This window comes from Adiantum capillus-veneris, chromosome 25, assembly GCF_014529385.1.
Source record: "Adiantum capillus-veneris isolate H3 chromosome 25, ASM1452938v2, whole genome shotgun sequence".
Taxonomy (NCBI): Eukaryota; Viridiplantae; Streptophyta; class Polypodiopsida; order Polypodiales; family Pteridaceae; genus Adiantum; species Adiantum capillus-veneris.
Genome location: NC_140955.1, coordinates 14,468,811 through 14,485,850, shown reverse-complemented (window position 1 = coordinate 14,485,850; position 17,040 = coordinate 14,468,811). Strand labels below are relative to the sequence as shown.

The 17,040-nt window shown below is 42.9% G+C and overlaps 1 protein-coding gene across 2 annotated transcripts in view; it reads right to left on the bottom strand.

Moving 5' to 3' along the window:
• Nucleotides 1-17,040, bottom strand: part of LOC147424443 (serine/threonine protein phosphatase 2A 55 kDa regulatory subunit B beta isoform-like) — a 107,569-nt gene that overhangs the window by 56,495 nt on the left and 34,034 nt on the right. The window contains exons 2-9 of one of the 2 annotated variants that reach the window (XM_086500439.1): nucleotides 8,086-8,189; nucleotides 7,915-8,010; nucleotides 7,425-7,544; nucleotides 6,563-6,778; nucleotides 6,118-6,209; nucleotides 5,465-5,583; nucleotides 3,046-3,169; nucleotides 2,817-2,940 (exon numbers count right to left, since the gene is read on the bottom strand). In XM_086500439.1, the coding sequence (XP_086356565.1) occupies nucleotides 2,817-2,940; nucleotides 3,046-3,169; nucleotides 5,465-5,583; nucleotides 6,118-6,209; nucleotides 6,563-6,778; nucleotides 7,425-7,544; nucleotides 7,915-8,010; nucleotides 8,086-8,189 (995 nt within the window). The remainder of the gene's footprint in view (nucleotides 1-2,816; nucleotides 2,941-3,045; nucleotides 3,170-5,464; nucleotides 5,584-6,117; nucleotides 6,210-6,562; nucleotides 6,779-7,424; nucleotides 7,545-7,914; nucleotides 8,011-8,085; nucleotides 8,190-17,040) is intronic. The other variant, XM_086500440.1, reaches the window with a different exon arrangement.

Genomic DNA, 17,040 nt, shown 5'->3' with positions numbered 1-17,040 from the left:
CACTTTTTGGAAACACCCCTCAGGAAATCTAACTGCCCTGCATTGCATAGCTAGTGTGGAACTGTCCAGAGGGAGTCCATGCCTGAGGGCAAGAGAGCACTAAGGTTGGACAAGGACTATGGTTAGCCAAGTGGGGTCATTGACTAGCCAAAGTGGAATCCTTTGCTACAGAAGCTACATTTCAGTTCTGGATGTGGCCGCAGTGTACAAAGAGGGTCGGATGACCTAGAAAGATACAATGGCAGCATCTCCTAAAATTTAGGGAACTGCTATTTTGGGACCTGAAAATGTGTTGGCGTCATTACCTCCGGAATGACAAGGGGAACATTTTCTTACTCTACCGTGAAGTCAACTGGGCAACCGGTTGGGAGATTTTTAGGCGGCAACCCCGAAACGGGAAAATGCTTGTAAATGTGCCAAGTGGCACATTTTGGTGCACTTGCCTCATGCAACAAGAAGTGGCGCTAAATTTAGGAGGGGGAGAGCCTCATTTTCAGTTTTTGTCACAGGTTAAGAGCTATGGAGTGCTTGCTTTCCCTCTTATGCACAATGCGGTGCCAGGAGTGATACCCTGCACGCTACGCACTGCCCTCTTTCTCCCCTTTGGCAGTATGTTATGCCCCTCTAGTGGGCTCTTCATTTGACCAATGTACATTTGTGTGGATTCATGCACGATTGCCGAGGCAAGAGCCTCTTGCACAGGTACTGGATTAGCTAGCGGCTAATCCCCCACAGGTACAGGTGAATTCCGAGAGGTTTCACGCCAAAAATCTCGTCTGATTCAAAGGGCAAGTAGCCCTACAGGTGCGGGAGCTCGAGGACTTGCTACGGATGCGACCGGCACGCAAAACGGAGCCCGAAACAGTGAATTACAGCCTGCTGTGTATTTTTGCAGGTTTAGGGTTTTGGCCCTAAACAGACCCTAATAGCCCCAAGAGGTTCGAGGACGCAAGGGGACCGCTGTACAGGTGATCTGGCGCATTTTCAGGGCTGAAAACAGAGAATTCAGCGTGCTGCAGATTCTCGCCAGGTTTTGCAAAGTGCCCGTATGCGTCGGGAAAGTCAGTCAATGCGTGGGAATACTGACTGTGAAGGGTTCTAGTACAGTTATGCTGCCGAAATCGGGCTGGAACAGTGGAAATTCAGCCGCGTTTGTGCGGGGCAGCTTGTAGGGAACCACAGCGTTTATTCCCTCTTTTGAACAATAAAGAAATACCGAAAGGGGCGCCTAAGTTAGGGGCCAATCTGGTGTCCGTCTACTCATACAGGTGCAATCTAGCAGCCTGTATCCCTCTCCCCTTTGTTGTGTCTTGAAAGTACAGGTAAAATAGACGACTAATAATGGGTGAAAGCTAAATCAAGGTTTAAAGTAAAGTCTACCGCCCTTTTTGGATTGAACACGCCGGTTTCATAGTCTCTACTGCTCTCTCCAAAGAAAACCTCGGCCCGGTGAAGACAACCCCAAGGTAAGTGTATGCATCTGTATACTCTACAATCTCCTGACCATATGTGAAAGTCGGTGCTGATCTCTTGAACCACTGTGGTGTGGTGTTAAAACACCATAACCTTGGTTTGACCAAGATTTATAGACAATCCACTATCCTCTGCAAAATTGTGTAGTGCATCCAACTATGGCTGCATATGCTCTGGTGAGTCAGAGATCAACACGATATCATCAGCATATAACAACAATGGGATCCACGTCCCTGCCAGCTGGGCACCTCTATCACCCTCTCTGTCAATGTAATCAGACACATCATCAACATACATACCAAAAAGAGTAGGAGACAATGGGCAACCTTGTTTCACCCCAATGTCTGAGTGAACTAAATCAGATATCCCCTCTGGGGTGCGTACATGTCCCATCACTGATTTGTATAGAGCCATAATCCCCCAAATCAACACTATGGGCATCCCCATCTCCTGCAACAATCGAGCTCTTGGTACCATGTCAAATGCTTTGCGGAAATCCACAAAGCTACAATAAATCCGTCTCCCATGTGACCTACCCTCCTCAATGATGGCTCTCAGTGTCAGAATATGATCAAGAGTGGAGAAACCCCTCCTAAAACCGGCCTGTCCCTTTGTCCGTACACCCTCACCCTTTGCCCAATTACTCAACTGCTGCTCAAGAATGGATGCATACAACCGTGCCAATGTGTGCCCAACCATTAGTGGGGTAATTCCCAGGCTCTATAGGATGACCTGCCTTGAAGATAGGCACAATAGTAGACAACTTCCAAGTCTCAGGTAACCCCTCACACATGGCACGATTGAACAACATTGCAAGAACCTCTACCAGCATATCTCTAGCATGTATAAAGTGCTTTGCCACTAGATCATCATGATCATATGCCCTGCTGGTCCTCATCCTGTCAATGGCTCTCTTTACCATCTCAGTGGTAAAGAAGGTGCTGATAGGTGGGCAAGTCTCTAAAAATCCACTTCAAATGAAAAGAGAGAGAAAGTTGTGCAAAATGCCAAATGGACCTATGAGACCAAAGATTTACATTCATTTCCAGAAAAGACTCATCTCATCTCTTTGCTTGGCCACTGAAAGTTGTTGTTGTAAACGCATATCCCTACTGCACACCACTCCCACACCACCCCACCCCCCCCACACCCCGGGGTCATCCCTATCTGCAATGGTCTTTGCTTGACACTAGAACTGCTAAGGTCTTATCTTGTTCACAAGCACCTTATACTGCTTGCACTGGTTAACCCAGAATCTCCTAACAATGTCCACCCTAGCCTTGTTTCATATATAAAGAGATCAAATAAACCGTGGTATAATTAAAGATTGCAGATTTTAATACCTTTAGCGACATATAGTCACGACTCAAAATGTAGCGTCCACCTTTAGGAAACTTGATATCAGAAATGGATGCAATGATTTCTGTGAAAAATGAACTGGTTCCAGGAGCCTGGACTTCCTCAAATCTGTTGCAAAAAATTAGGGTGAGAACATCCACACAGTAAGCTATGTGCTAGTCTTCAGTCAGTTCTGACCAGTATTCAGCTTTTTTTTAAAAATGACATACTTACATCTTTGTGTGCCTATCACAGAGAGCTGACTGACGCATGTCCACAAGACGTATAGTGCCTTTCGAGCTACTATAAGCTAGTGTGTTGCATTGAACTGGATGAAACTCTGCTGACGTTATTACTTCTGCAATTGTTAAATACACAAATAATAAAAACGAAAGGCCCAAGCTTGTATTGCCCAGGATGAAGTTCTCCTGACATTATTACTTATGCACTTCCAACATACATAAACAGAGGTCCTAGCTTGTACACTACTCCAAACATATCAACCGACCTCTGAGCAGCTTGTAAAAATTTCGAGGGAAGGTGGCTGAGAGAAATAGTCTATCATGATGCAACGAGATAAGGCAGCCCTTTCAAAAAAAAAACTTCAAATGCAAAATGCCACTGGTAGTTTTGTTGATTTTCTACTAAGGACTGCTACGGCAACAAACAAAGACGCGGAAAAAGTTAAACCCCTTCAAGCCTACTTTATGATATATCAAATAAGACAGACCATTTGGGAAATCTCATAGTGTAAATGTTATTTTCATCTTCAGCCATATTATGAGTAGTGATACACTTGAAGGGCCAGCACAATGGCCTCTACGTACACAAATACGACTCGCTTCACGCAAAGTGCAGGCATCTGCCATCTGTCAATGGCTTTGGGGTGCTCACATTATCAAAGAACAACAGGCCTAGGGACTTGATGGCAGGTTGACCACTAATAGGACATGAGGACCTCAACCAGCACTATAATCCCAGCACAGGGATTAAGAACCCGAGTGGGATGAGCCCCTAGCTAGGATGGCTGGGTACTTGCTAAGATTGAATGCAGAAAGATGCAAAAGGAACTCAGAAATGATCAGAAGGCACTAGCTAAAACTAACTGGTGTGACAAACAGAAAGGAAACTCAAGACACGATAAAAATGCCCCAGATATGGGATGCACAAGCACAAGCACCAATCTGCACATTTTGAAAGCATGGAAATGTTTTGCTGCAAAAACCATGCTTCTAACCAAGGCTAATGATCTATGGTACCTAGCTTCATCACCGAGAAGTTCGGAAGAAGTGTTGAAACACGTGACATGAGCAAATAGCTACAGAAATGAAACACTGGATGACAAGTCTGACAATCTGACTCCACCTGGTTGTTTGTTGTGTTGATTATGCCAAAGCCGTGCCTTCTAAGGATCCTGATTTATTAAGCCTTGCCCTGGTCCTCAGAGAAAGGCTTAAACTTTTCCATCTCGTGTGTTTGTCTGGGAGATATTCTGCAAAGAACTTGTTGGATTGATCTACTTGCACTAATTGAGTAAAAATGGCAGACAAAAATTGTTCGAAGGCTTGGGTTTCCACATATACAGAAAACTCAGGGTGCATAAAGGTGTCAATAAGCTCTACCTTGTAAATTGCAGTCTATGAAGAGAGAAGGAGAGGAGAAAGTGAACTACTGGTTCTGTGATGAGAATTTTCTCTGAGACGTTCCATTCTTCTGTTTGAAACTTCTCAATTATGTAGATAGTGTCACAAGATGAAAAGATACAACGCTTGTTCAGGAAACTCAAACAATGTTCTTATATTAAAAAAAAAAGGACTATATTACATTTACTACTCAACAAAAAAATGAATCAAACAAAAGAGACGGGTAAGATAATAGATGAAGTTCCTCTATTTTTATTACAAAAAATCGATCGTAAAGTCATTAACATCAAGAATATGAGACTAAAGTAGCCAATATATTGAGGTACATTTATGGAACTATGGCAGGGGGTTAAAAAGTCTCTCAGTGGAAAATTTTAGCCCGGTAATTAGATACTACAAAGCGAAATATAAGGCCTCCTAGCACACGCAGAACTAAAGTGATGTCAATGGAAGACGTGCCACTAGAGTGGTTATTTCTGCATATAGCTTCAGAAAACCAATGGTTTTTTCCATAAATTTGGGTTAGTGGACCCACAAGTGACTCGAAATATTCAGAATGCTTCATTGGAAGAACAACTAGAGCATCTAGCCGGAATATGTCTTAGAACAGATATTCCTACTGGCAGTCCCTAAAGTGCACGCATCCAAGCAATCTGCCTGCTAAGCCTGGGCCTCCATATACATGACGAGAACTGAGATAGAAAAGCAAGAGAGCTTCTGGTCATCCCAATACCATGAACATTGTCGGCCCTGAGGAAAGAGATTCTGTTTAATGAGGATGCAACTGCTGTGAGCTCAAAGAAGGACACTGCAACCTTTGGATCCTGACACACAGGTCCCTGCCACTCTCCTGGATCCCAAACAATGTATTCACTAATGTTTTTGGACGTATAAACATGCACTAGAACTTCAAGCTTGACACAAATATTTTACTAATAGTTCAGGCAAGCAATTTGTAGCAGCCGAGCCAGTTACAATTCAACTGAATTACATCATAGAAGCCAATTTACCTGCAAGATCTTCCATGTTTGTAGGCTTGATGTCAACAATATTAAAGCTTTGATTGCTTACTTCAAAATTCCACAGATTGATCCGCAGGTCATCAGCAGAAATATAAGTTTCACCATCACTGCCACACAAACCGGTAGCAATAAATAAAAAGTCGTATACAAAAGGCAAACGAGTCCAGGCAAAACTATTAAGTGCTGAACTACCAAAAGAATAACCCCTCTATTATTCTTTCAACTCAAGCGAAAGTGGAGGAGTTGGTGCTGAGCATGACAAATACATCAATCAATCTGAGATTAGCAGCAGACAGAAACTTCTAGGAATCTTGCAATGGATGGTGGACAGCAGAAACATGCCCCTCACATGTCACTACTCCAACACGAGGAATTTATCTACACTCAAGAACCCAATCCTAGTACCAAGATCAACCTGATTTGTTGCAGGAGAGATGCAGCCTGAATGGGATGACTATACTGTGATGCCCTCAAACTCCTTGACCTTAAGACCGTTCAATATGGACAAAACATAAATAGAGGAATGTGACTGTGTCTAACAATTGCAGATCTCTGTGCAGCACAAGGTCCAAAATGTTTTCTATCTTAGAAATGCCTGCTGTAAATGTGATATACTTCTTGCATTTTCTCAATCCTGGTACCTGTTAATTGAAATGGAGTTTATGTGATAATCATGAGCATGTCCATAGACTTTTCTGCATCTTGCCACATATGTTACCTCATTGGTGCATAGCTGTCATGTAGCAAAACCGTCACAGTGAGACTGTCATAAAATACAAATTAAAACCAAAAATAATGCCAATACAAACTAACAGTGTCAACCTTTTGAACAGACTCAGCATGATAGCTAACACGAAATGCACGAAAAGGTGGAAAAACAGCCTGTGGATATTTATGCAAGTATCCTCCTTTTTTAACAACCACTACACCAAACTAGATTTTGCTTTGATGAGGAAATGGTTACAAAATGCTTCATAGTTTTATTTATACATGTTTAATAGGCTTCAACAATACATTTCAGCTTCAATATAACTGAGGCAATGAGATACAATAGAAATGGCTTTAAGCTGCTGGAAAAGATACAACTACCGTGGGCAAGCGAAGAGGGTTTGTTCTGTTGAGGAAATAGTTATCATCTTTAATTGAGCCACTTCTACGTAGAGCTGAGTCCTCATTAATTCCCCATGATGCATGTCCATTTGGACTCGTAACAAGGTTTCCTCCAGCTAAATTCCCATTGCTCAGCCTAGTGGCCAGATCCAAGTTTGTCTCATTAACCTTTTTGACCTTCCTCTCCAAGACCTGATACAAAGCGACAGTTTCCTTGTCAGCAGCAACAGAATCGTCAAATGGTCGATCATGAACATGGAGTACATGATAAAGGAGGGCAGGAAAAATTCAATAAAATAAAAGTGAAACTTTTAAAAACCTTGTTTTTGTATTACAAAACACAGGAAAACATCAAGTTCCATATGCATGGTACATTCAGCAAAAGCTTTCAGAATAAGATCATCAACATCAGGCACGTTGCATAATGGAAAAGAAATCTAATCAAGCAAAAGCTTGGATCACGATCTTCAAGTAAGAATTAGGCAGCCAAGCAGCATACCTAAGGTGACACAAGAATTAAAATTTAGCCAATCTCATAAATCTTCAGTACGAAATAACAAGTCGTGATTCTCTCTAATTCCAGCTAGCAAGCCTCACAATGGACGTCAGCCCTTATCAAGATTTTGGACCTGGAGTCCTGATGTAGAATGGATTCACAAGACCTCTCAATTTTCAGCAAGTAGCTGCAAACACAATGAATGGAACCCAAAACTTGAGACATAAAACTCTTTTTATTTTGAACATGGTAAAAACGAATTAACCAATACAGCTCACTGGAACAGTCCTACTTTCAGACAAAATCCAAGAAAAAATGAGGTGCTTGCTTACAAAATTCCACCTTCCATGATTTGATAGTCTTGTTATTTGTTGAAAGTATGAATAGAGCACCGTTAGCCGTATTGCTCCACCTGACTTTGTTAATTTTTTCCTCAATTTCCAGGCTTTTGAGATAATCAAACTGCCACATGTATATAACCAGACAGACAATGAGATTGCGAACAACAGGGTTCAGATAGATGATTACAAAAAACATAAGAAGTTCTAAAATCAAGCAATGCAAAAATGTATGTTATTACACATGAAATATAGTCATAAGTAGCACGTAAAAGATAGATCCTCCTCTCTGGAGGAATAACAAATTAGCAGTGACTGATCAGGACTAGATAAGCATTGACATCTGATCTGCAAGCAGCTCTCAGGATTGACCATGCATTCAAATAAAATATCCTGGTTAGAAATCTTTTTCATATATAATTTGCATAAAGGACTAATGCTTAACATAATGATAATATTTTTCAACCTTGACTGTTCAGGAAAATTTGCCATACCTCAGGTTCGTGACTTTGAAACTCAGTCTTGTAGTGAAACTCTGGGTGCTTCACAGTCGTGGAATCTGCTCTTTCAAGCTCTTTTCGAGATCGAAGCTGCATACCATTCAGAAGATAATAAAGTTAAAATTAAGTCAGATGAAGATCGATTCTCCATAGAAAAAAGCTTACATCTTTTGCATCAGTCTTTTGAAAAAGAACAACGCGGCCACCCCGATCCCCTGTAGCCAAATGCTCCCCTGTCTTGTCAAATTCGATGGCAGAAATAATATCCACTGCCAAATCAACAGAGAAGGTTAGGTCAGAAATTTATCTGAAATGCATAAAACAAATATGGCAAAACTACCTGATCAAAACAGCTAGCCCATTAAATGTGACTACAGAGGCGTATTCATGAATGACCAACAAGCTTTCGGGCCCCATATATATGGCACCCATCAAAGCTTCTATCATTGAGGGTGCCACGAGTACTCCAGCTAGCTGATGGCCCTCTTATCAGGACCCAAACTTCATGGCTTCAAACACACACTATCATGATACAAGCTACTTATATGGAGACGAGGGAGTAGGATCAATGTCATCTCTCAATTGCAACAGCACTGAGGACAGCCATCTCTCCACCATCGATGCACTCCGAAGGGCACCCAGAGACATCCCCAGATAGAGCCTACACATTCTTGTACATCTTACAAGAGACATAAATAGATTGCTTGACAAACACACTCCTGAAGTTTGAACATTAGGCATTTCATCCATAACAGGCCGAGACACAGATCAACTTTATATCAACATATCCCATAAGCCCCCTCTATGTTTAGCACACATCCTTTGATTGTTCTCACCTCTGATGCACTTTATCCTAACCCAGAATGAGCAGTGGCAACCAGGAATCCTATCTGACCATACTTATTGCATGTTTGTGGTAGGATGTACAGGGACTGGAAATAGAGACCATCTACATGGTACACAAATTAGTATTTTATGTTCATCCATGATGTAGATTGGACCTTGCTAATAAATAAGCCAATTAGACCTTTCGTGGTGTTGATAAGTCTCTTATGATGGGAATGGGATCATGCTAGCTAAGGTGGGTGATAGACAAACATTGTGCACACAAGTGAGTGTGTGTAGGCTAGATTATCACGCAAGCGAATTAGGTTCCAAGATAGATTAACTTGGACGCATAAACACGATTTTGAGTAGTTTGCTAACCCATCACACGCACACCATAGACAAGAGAGACATGAAATGCAAACAGGATGTCAATACATATCCACTAAGTATGACAGATCCACAAAGGATGACATAGACAGAATGACAAAAAATACTTTCCATGAAGTAGAGAGGTGACAATCTTCGTCTTCGATTCTTAAAACACGCCTATCCGTCCCCCTTTTTCTTCATTTCATTCTTGGAGTCTTCTATCCTCACCATGTTGGTGGTGCCAATGATGTCAATGTCACCAGAGCCTTCTCTAGAGCTTTATTGAAAACAAGTGCAAATCCTAAGATGCAAAAAAGTGAAAACATACTTAAATTTCCTCCCCTTGAAGTGGTTTTTCTCAATTCCCAATGCCTTGGAGTGCTTTGGAGTGGTCTTTGCTCTTGGAAATTGTTCCAAGGCCAGTGCCTAAGCTCCTTACAATTGCACATATCCTTGGTGATAGATATAAAAAATCATACATTGCAAAACTGTTGTGTTTGGCTGCAAGATTTTAATTTAAATGCAAGAGAGAGAGAGCGAGAATTTTGCCCTTTTGTGAATTTGTGTGAAGTACCTCTTCACACAAGTGAAGCTACCCTTAACGGTTTCGTTTTACCTTGGCATATTTGGCATGGAGATGCGTCTCTCGAAGCTCGTGAGATCCTCAACTTTGCCTTCAAGCCTTGAAGTGCTTGATCCTCTTGGTGAGAGCGTCTCTTTAATGCCTTTGGCTTTGTTGCAAGTGAGACTGCGAGACTGACCTCTTGTAGAAAATATGAGGCTTTGAAGTCTTTAGGCAATAATCTCGCTGGACTGCCCCCCCGAAGGAGTTTGAGGTTGGCCGAGGGAACTGCTTCTTGCGGATCCGAAAGGGCTCCAAAGTGGATTTTATAAGTCGCTTTTGTAACAAACTTGGACACTCCAAGTCAAGAATCAACCGCGACAGCACCAAATAACCACATCAAAACAATTCACAAATCACAATAGATTTGCACTGGCCCAACGGAGTTCCGTGCCTAGACATATTGGCCCCAAAGACTGGCGCCCCTTTCGGTATTTCTTTTTGTATTAATCAATCATCAAAGTACAAGAGAGCGGTTAGGGTTTCACTCAAAGACTCTGCGTCCAAATGCTCTGAGAAGTGAGGCCCTCACCACTAATTTAAAGGTTACAAGGGATGCCCAAAAGCAGAGCCCCAAAAGCTTTTAAAATCAAAAGCATCAGTTCTCTCTCTCTCTTAGAGAGTCTTTTCTCTTTTTTTTTATAAAAAAAAGCAAAAGCAAAATTCGCGTCGCTCATCATTTTCCAAAAAAAAAAATAATAATAATCCCCCTCCGCGATTTCCGGAAATTAGGGTTTCTGGCAGAAATTAGGGTTTGCAGGAATTTTAGGGTTTCTGCTGTCCGCCACGTCATCACTTTGTGACATACCCCCCTCTTGAAAGCATTGTAATCGACCGCGATTACGCCTGCAAAACTGACAAAAGCCATAAAGCATCTTAGCAGACACTGACTGTTAGTACCTACGTACTAGGAACGCACATCTAGCACATGTACAAAATCGACAATCACATCACACGACATCACAGGACATCACCAGACATCACAAGACATCACATGACATTCAACATTCATTCGGATCTTAGACCATGATTTATCGGCAATGTAGCTAGCAATCACATCTAGGTCCAATCGGGACCTCATCGATGTCCGATTGACTAACCCCTATTACAACCATGTCTATTCGAGATCAAGTAGACCAAAATGCTGCAGTCATTTCGGCTATCAGTTCCTGCACTCACAAGAAGTCAAGAACAAATCAGCATCATAATCAGGAATTCCATTTCATAAAGTCATCCACCGAAATACTGTCAGCTCTCAGTATCCCTGAAGCTCAAAGAGACATCAGTGACTTTAGTATCAAAATCGAGGCATCTGTTGACAAAGGAGTGGAGTGACTCCCCTCTTGTGCATCCCAGTGCACCAGATCTCCGGCCAAGCTGAATTCTGGGTTCCGTTTGGAGTAGACTATGCTAAACCAAAACATCGAGGTAAAGTTTCACAATCCGAGGAGTATCTGCTAGGTCCTCCTCCTCCATCCACTTCGCATCAAATGCAGGAAAGTTCTTGAACTTAACCAAGAACCCGCCTTCGGACTTTACCTTTCTTCGTATCATTATGTGCCAAAATCTGTTCAAGAACAAGGATCTCCTCGTTTTCTTCCACTTTGGGTTGCTCATCAGGCTCCCCATCATCAGGCACATCACCGTTAATAGGTTTCAAGAGACTCACATGCAATGCATTATGAATCCTCCAAGTATCTGGCAGTTCCAATCGGAAGGAGACATCATTTATCTTGTCAGTGATCTGGAAAGGTCCGTAGTATCACATACTAAGCTTTGGGAAAAGCCTCTCCTTTCCCTTTTTCTTTCTTAGGCGTGCCTTCTCAAAAGTAAGAGCACCCAATCATCCTCCTTCAGTTTCCAGTCGCGACGATGGCGATCCGCTGCCTTTTTCTGTCGTTCTTGAGACTTCTGCAAAGTCTCGCGAACCTTGGCAAAAGCCGTATCCAAATCTCGCGAATATTCATCCGCTTCAAATTTCTAATCTTTCGTGCTCAGGAAGGATGGAACCTTCGCAGCAGTTTCAACAATCTCTCATGGCGTCTTCCCCGTCGAAGAGTGTATCGTGTTATTGTAGGCAAATTCCACCAAAGATAAGTTCTTTTCCCATTGAGTCTTCTGATGCGAGATACAAGACTTCAATAAATCTAAAATCACTGAATTGGCAATCTCAAATTGCCCGTCAGTCTGCAAGTGGAACGATGACGAGAACTGCAACCGCGTGCCAATGTTCTCCCAAATTGCCTTCCAAAACAAACTCATAAATCTCGGGACTCTGTCGGAGACAATCGTCTCAGGCGTGCCATGTAATCGGAAAATCATCGTGATCATTCTGTATTCTCGGGAGATCAAAAAAAAATGAAATCCATTTCAATATTTTCCCAGGGGCGGGTGGGTATGGGTAAAGGCTGTAACAATCCCTGTGCCTTATGCCTATCAAACTTGACCTTCTGGCATACTAAGCCACTGCGCACAAACTCTTCCACATCCTTCTTCAGTCTCCGCCAAAAGAAATCTCTCTCTGCCCCTTTCATGGCGGTAGCAATGCCGCAGTGACCCGTAAAAGGTGGACAGTGGCAATCAGTCATAACCTTTTCCCTCAAAGGCTGTGTAACGCACAACATAGTCTTTTTCATCAAGTAGCCTTCTCGAAGGGAGTATCCAGCTACTGTCTTCCCATCCCATATCCGTGTGAAAATATCTTCAAAATCTGTATCTCTAGCACACTCATCGGCCATATCCTCGAAGCTCCTATGATGTATCGCGGAAACCAGAACCAACGGTTTTCGAGACAAAGCATCTGCCACCACATTCTTCTGTCCCTGCACATGGACAATCTCGAAGTGGAACTGTGACAAGATGTTCACCCACCGCATCTGCTTTTCCGAAAGCTGCTTCTGTGACAAGAAGTAGCGCAAACTCAGATGGTCTGTAAAGACAATAAAATCCGCTCCGAGTAGGTAATGCCGCCACTGAGTAAGAGCGTGGATAACCGCCAAAAGCTCTTTCCCATAGATCTGTGTTGTTCTCCGGCCTAGAGAACAAACGGCTCTCGTAAGCTATGACATGGCCTTCTTGCATCAAGACCGCACCCAGACTACGACCACAAGCATCACAATATACTTCAAATGACTTCTGCAAGTCCGGCAAAGTCAAAATAGGTCCCGTAGTCAATTTCTCTTTCAATGTCCGAAAGGCAGTCACCTCTGTGGGTCCCCACGAAAAAGGTACTCCTTTCTATGTCAAGGTATGCAAAGGGGAAGCAACCTCTACAAACTTTCGTATGAACCGCCTGTAGTACGAACACAGTCCCAAGAAGCTTCTAACTTCATGGACATTTCTCAAATCGGGCCAATCACGGATAGTCTCTATCTTGGCCGGGTTCATTTGCACTCCTGCTGTTGACACAATGTGTCCCAAAAAATGTATCTCTGGTAGAAAAAATTCACTTTTCGTAGCATTACTCACTAATGTGTGATCTCGTAATTCCTGAAAGACTTGAAGCAAATGATCTCTGTGTTCTGCCTCATTCTTGGAGAAAACAATGATGTCGTCAAAGAAAGTGCCAACAAATAGCCTGTACTCTCGAAAAATCCTGTCCATCATCCGGTTAAATGTCGCAGGAGCATTGGTTCAGCCAAAAGGCATCATCAAAAACTCAAATAACCCGAAAGTCGTCCGAAAAGCTGTCTTGTAGACATCTCCTGGCGCTATCCTGATCTGATGATATCCACTCTTCAAGTCAATCCTGCTAAAGCACGAGGATCCCTGTAACCTGTCGAGTATATCATCGATCCTAGGAATCGGAAATCTGTTCTTGATGGTGATTTCGTTGAGAGTGCTATAATCAAAGCACATTCTCCAAGATCCGTCTTTCTTCAAAACCAACAACACTGGAGAGCAATACGGTGAAGTACTAGGCTGGACAAGACCCTTTTCCAAGAGGTCTTTCACTAAGTTCATAATCTTTTCATTCTGTACTCGGCTCGCACGATAAGGTGGCCGATTCGGTGGCGTGCTTCCAGATATCAGATCAATGGTATGATCTTCAGGCCCTCTCAAAAGCAATCGGCATGAGCGTGGAGAAAAAAATCTTGGCGTTCTTTTCTTCAGGTCAAAACATATTCAACCTTTATCCATCGTTCAGTTCGCCCAAAAGAATGAGTAAGAAAACTGAAGTTCATCAAGTACAATCTCTAAGCCCTTCATTTATCAAAGTCGCTTTCTCGGCCCGGTAGTCAACCACGACGTAGTTCTTGTGGTACCAAGGGATCCCGAGTAGAACGTCACTCGCGTGCCCTGAACACCCCTGTCATTGCAAACGAAGTTTGCCAATGCTCGGTGTAATGGCAACATCCCATCCGGGTGCCAGTTGAACTACCTCTGTCTGTGGCGTCAGTCTGTCGGGCGTAGTTCCAAATCGAGCCGCCAATTCCAAGTGAAAAGAAGTTGGCCTTGGCTCCTTCAAAAGAGCTTCCTGATCCTTCACTTTGCCCCAAAAAAAAGCGGCAAAGTTTGTACTTTCATTCATTTGATTCGGTGCAAGTCCCACGCCATGTGATACCAGTTCTACTTTTCTATCTGCCTTTTTTGCCACATTCCTCAGCTGCTCTCAAACTCTTAGGCTTGTCGTCGTCTTTATCATTCTGTTCTTTCTGTGCCTTTTTTAGGGCACTTCGCGCAGATATGTCCATGTTCCCCGCATCCAAAGCACTTCCCCTCTCTGATGAAGCGAGCTCTCTCCTCGGGAGTAAGCTTGGGTCGTGCATCCTTTTTTTTCTCCGGGTTGCTCTTTTTCATTCTACTTTCATTCCCAGAAGTTTGTTTGGCTCGTTGTGTCATGGCCTCATCTGTGGGGTAGGTCAGACTGCCAGAGTGAATGGCAAAGCCCCGCTTCGCATGACTCATCAACTCCTGAACAGAAGCTGACTTCTGTTCCAAGCAGTGATTTCGGATCTCTGTAGGTAGACCCAAGGTAAACCGCTCAATCTGTTCTCTGAACGAGATCTTCTTGAATGAAGAGGCGGGTAGAAAAGAGCTCCAGAATCTTTCACAATAAGAATTCACTGTATCGCTCTTGGTCATCCGGAGATGGTTCCAAGCAGCTCGTATATCTCGCTCAAACTCTTGAGTCAACCAAGAAGGAATAAAAAGCCTCTTGAATTTCAGCCATGTAACTGGCACAGTCTTGCTTAATAGAAGCGTGGACCACCAAGTACGAGCATTCCCCTTAAAGTAAGAGGCAGCTCTCCGAATCTTGGAGTGCTCTGAATAGCGTCCTCCTGCGAAAGCGATGTCAAACTGCTCTATAAAAGACAAAGCCTTCGAAGCATCTGAGTATCCTGAAAAGTATCAAACTTGATCGAGAGGCCACCTTCCTTAAACTCTCGGACTTTCTTGCTTTTATCTTCAAGAAAGTCATACTGGTTGGCTTTGTAAAAATTCTTCTTGTTCGCATAAAACTTTCCGTCATCGGAATCTGAGCTGTCTATAGACGAGTCCTCAGTAGAACTGTCAATCTCTGGGCGAGATTTAGCCTTCTTTGCCTTTCTCTTGCCCTTTCCAAAGCGTTGCTTCTTGCTTCGCTTTTTACCTTTTCTGTCTTCTTCGCTCGAATCCGAGGAGCTAGAAGAACTGTCAGAAGAAGAAGAAGAAGAACTGGGTAGGTCTTCAAACTTGACGCGCTTCTTCAATTTCTTTGCCTTGTCAAATGTCGACCGACGACCCAAATATCCAGGGAAGTCAGTGCCTTTCTTCTGCTTTTTGCCGTGCTTTTTGGCTTTCTTTTGCGTGTCAAAAAGCTGAGCAATCCGTGCATCAACCACGTTCTCCAGTTCCTTCTCCGTATATTTCTTGGAGGCAAAAGGTTTCTTGAGAGCGAGTTTCGAGAGTGGTGTTGTGGTTCTCTGCCACTCCGTCTGTACCTCTTCTAAAGAGGTCTGGTTCATATATTTTGCTCTCTCTCGCCGCTCCGCCTAAGTAGGCCAAGGCGGGCCATACTCTCTGCCTGAATCTTCGTTGTGATCCCAGCCCGCATCTCCAGATGCAGAACGAGTCGACTGATCATTGCCTGAAGCCATAGGTGCCGCGGAAAAAAAATTCGGGGATCGGATTTCTCGTAAAAGAGAAATCGGCCATGCTCTGATACCACTGTAACAAACTTGGACACTCCAAGTCAAGAATCAACCGCGACAGCACCAAATAACCACTTCAAAACAATTCACAGATCACAATAGATTTGCACTGGCCCGGCGGAGTTCCGTGCCTAGAGATATTGGCCCCAAAGACTTGCGTCCCTTTCGGTATTTCTTTTTGTATTAATCAATCATCAAAGTACAAGAGAGCGGTTAGGGTTTCACTCTCAGACTCTGCGTCCAGATGCTCTGAGAAGTGAGGCCCTCACCACTAATTTAAAGGTTACAAGGGATGCCCAAAAGCAGAGCCCCAAAAGCTTTTAAAATCAAAAGCATCAGTTCTCTCTCTCTCTTAGAGTCTTTTCTCTTTTTTTTATAAAAAAAAGCAAAAGCAAAATTCGCGTCGCTCATCATTTTCCCAAAAAAAAAAAAAATTAATAATCCGCCTCCGCGATTTCCGGAAATTAGGGTTTCTTGCAAAAATTAGGGTTTGCAGGAATTTTAGGGTTTCTGCTGTCCGCCACGTCATCACTTTGTGACAGCTTTACTGATGTCGACCAAAAGATAGCACACGGTGTGCACAGTTGCCTACGGACCCATCTTTTCAAGGCGATGAAATTTACCACCAAGGTCAAGTTCGGCCAGGTTCCCCCACTTACTAAAATTGGGAGTCTTGATCCCACAACCTCGCAAGTGTATGCTCTATTCCCAGCAGCCTAATCACTTGGGCCACGGCCTCACATTGTGGAAGAGCTCTGAAATATGAAACTTAGATCCGGGTTTGTAGTAAGTCACACACAAATACACACCTAAGTTTAGCAAAGTGATTAGGGGCCTAAACTTAACCCAAATACAGTAATTAAGGAGGCTACAAGAAGTTGGAACAAAGGAGATCAACACTAAACAATATATATATATATATATATATATATATATATATATATATATATATATATATATATATATATATATATATATATATATATATATATATATATATATATATATATATATATGTGTGTGTGTGTGGCTCCACGAAGACGGCGGTCTAGACGATCACCCACTCCTCCCAAGAGGAAAAGATCAACACATAGTCCTTCTCCTCATCACTCTGAATGGCAAGAGAGGAAACAAAGGAAGAAAAGGACTAGGAAGAGATCACCCTCT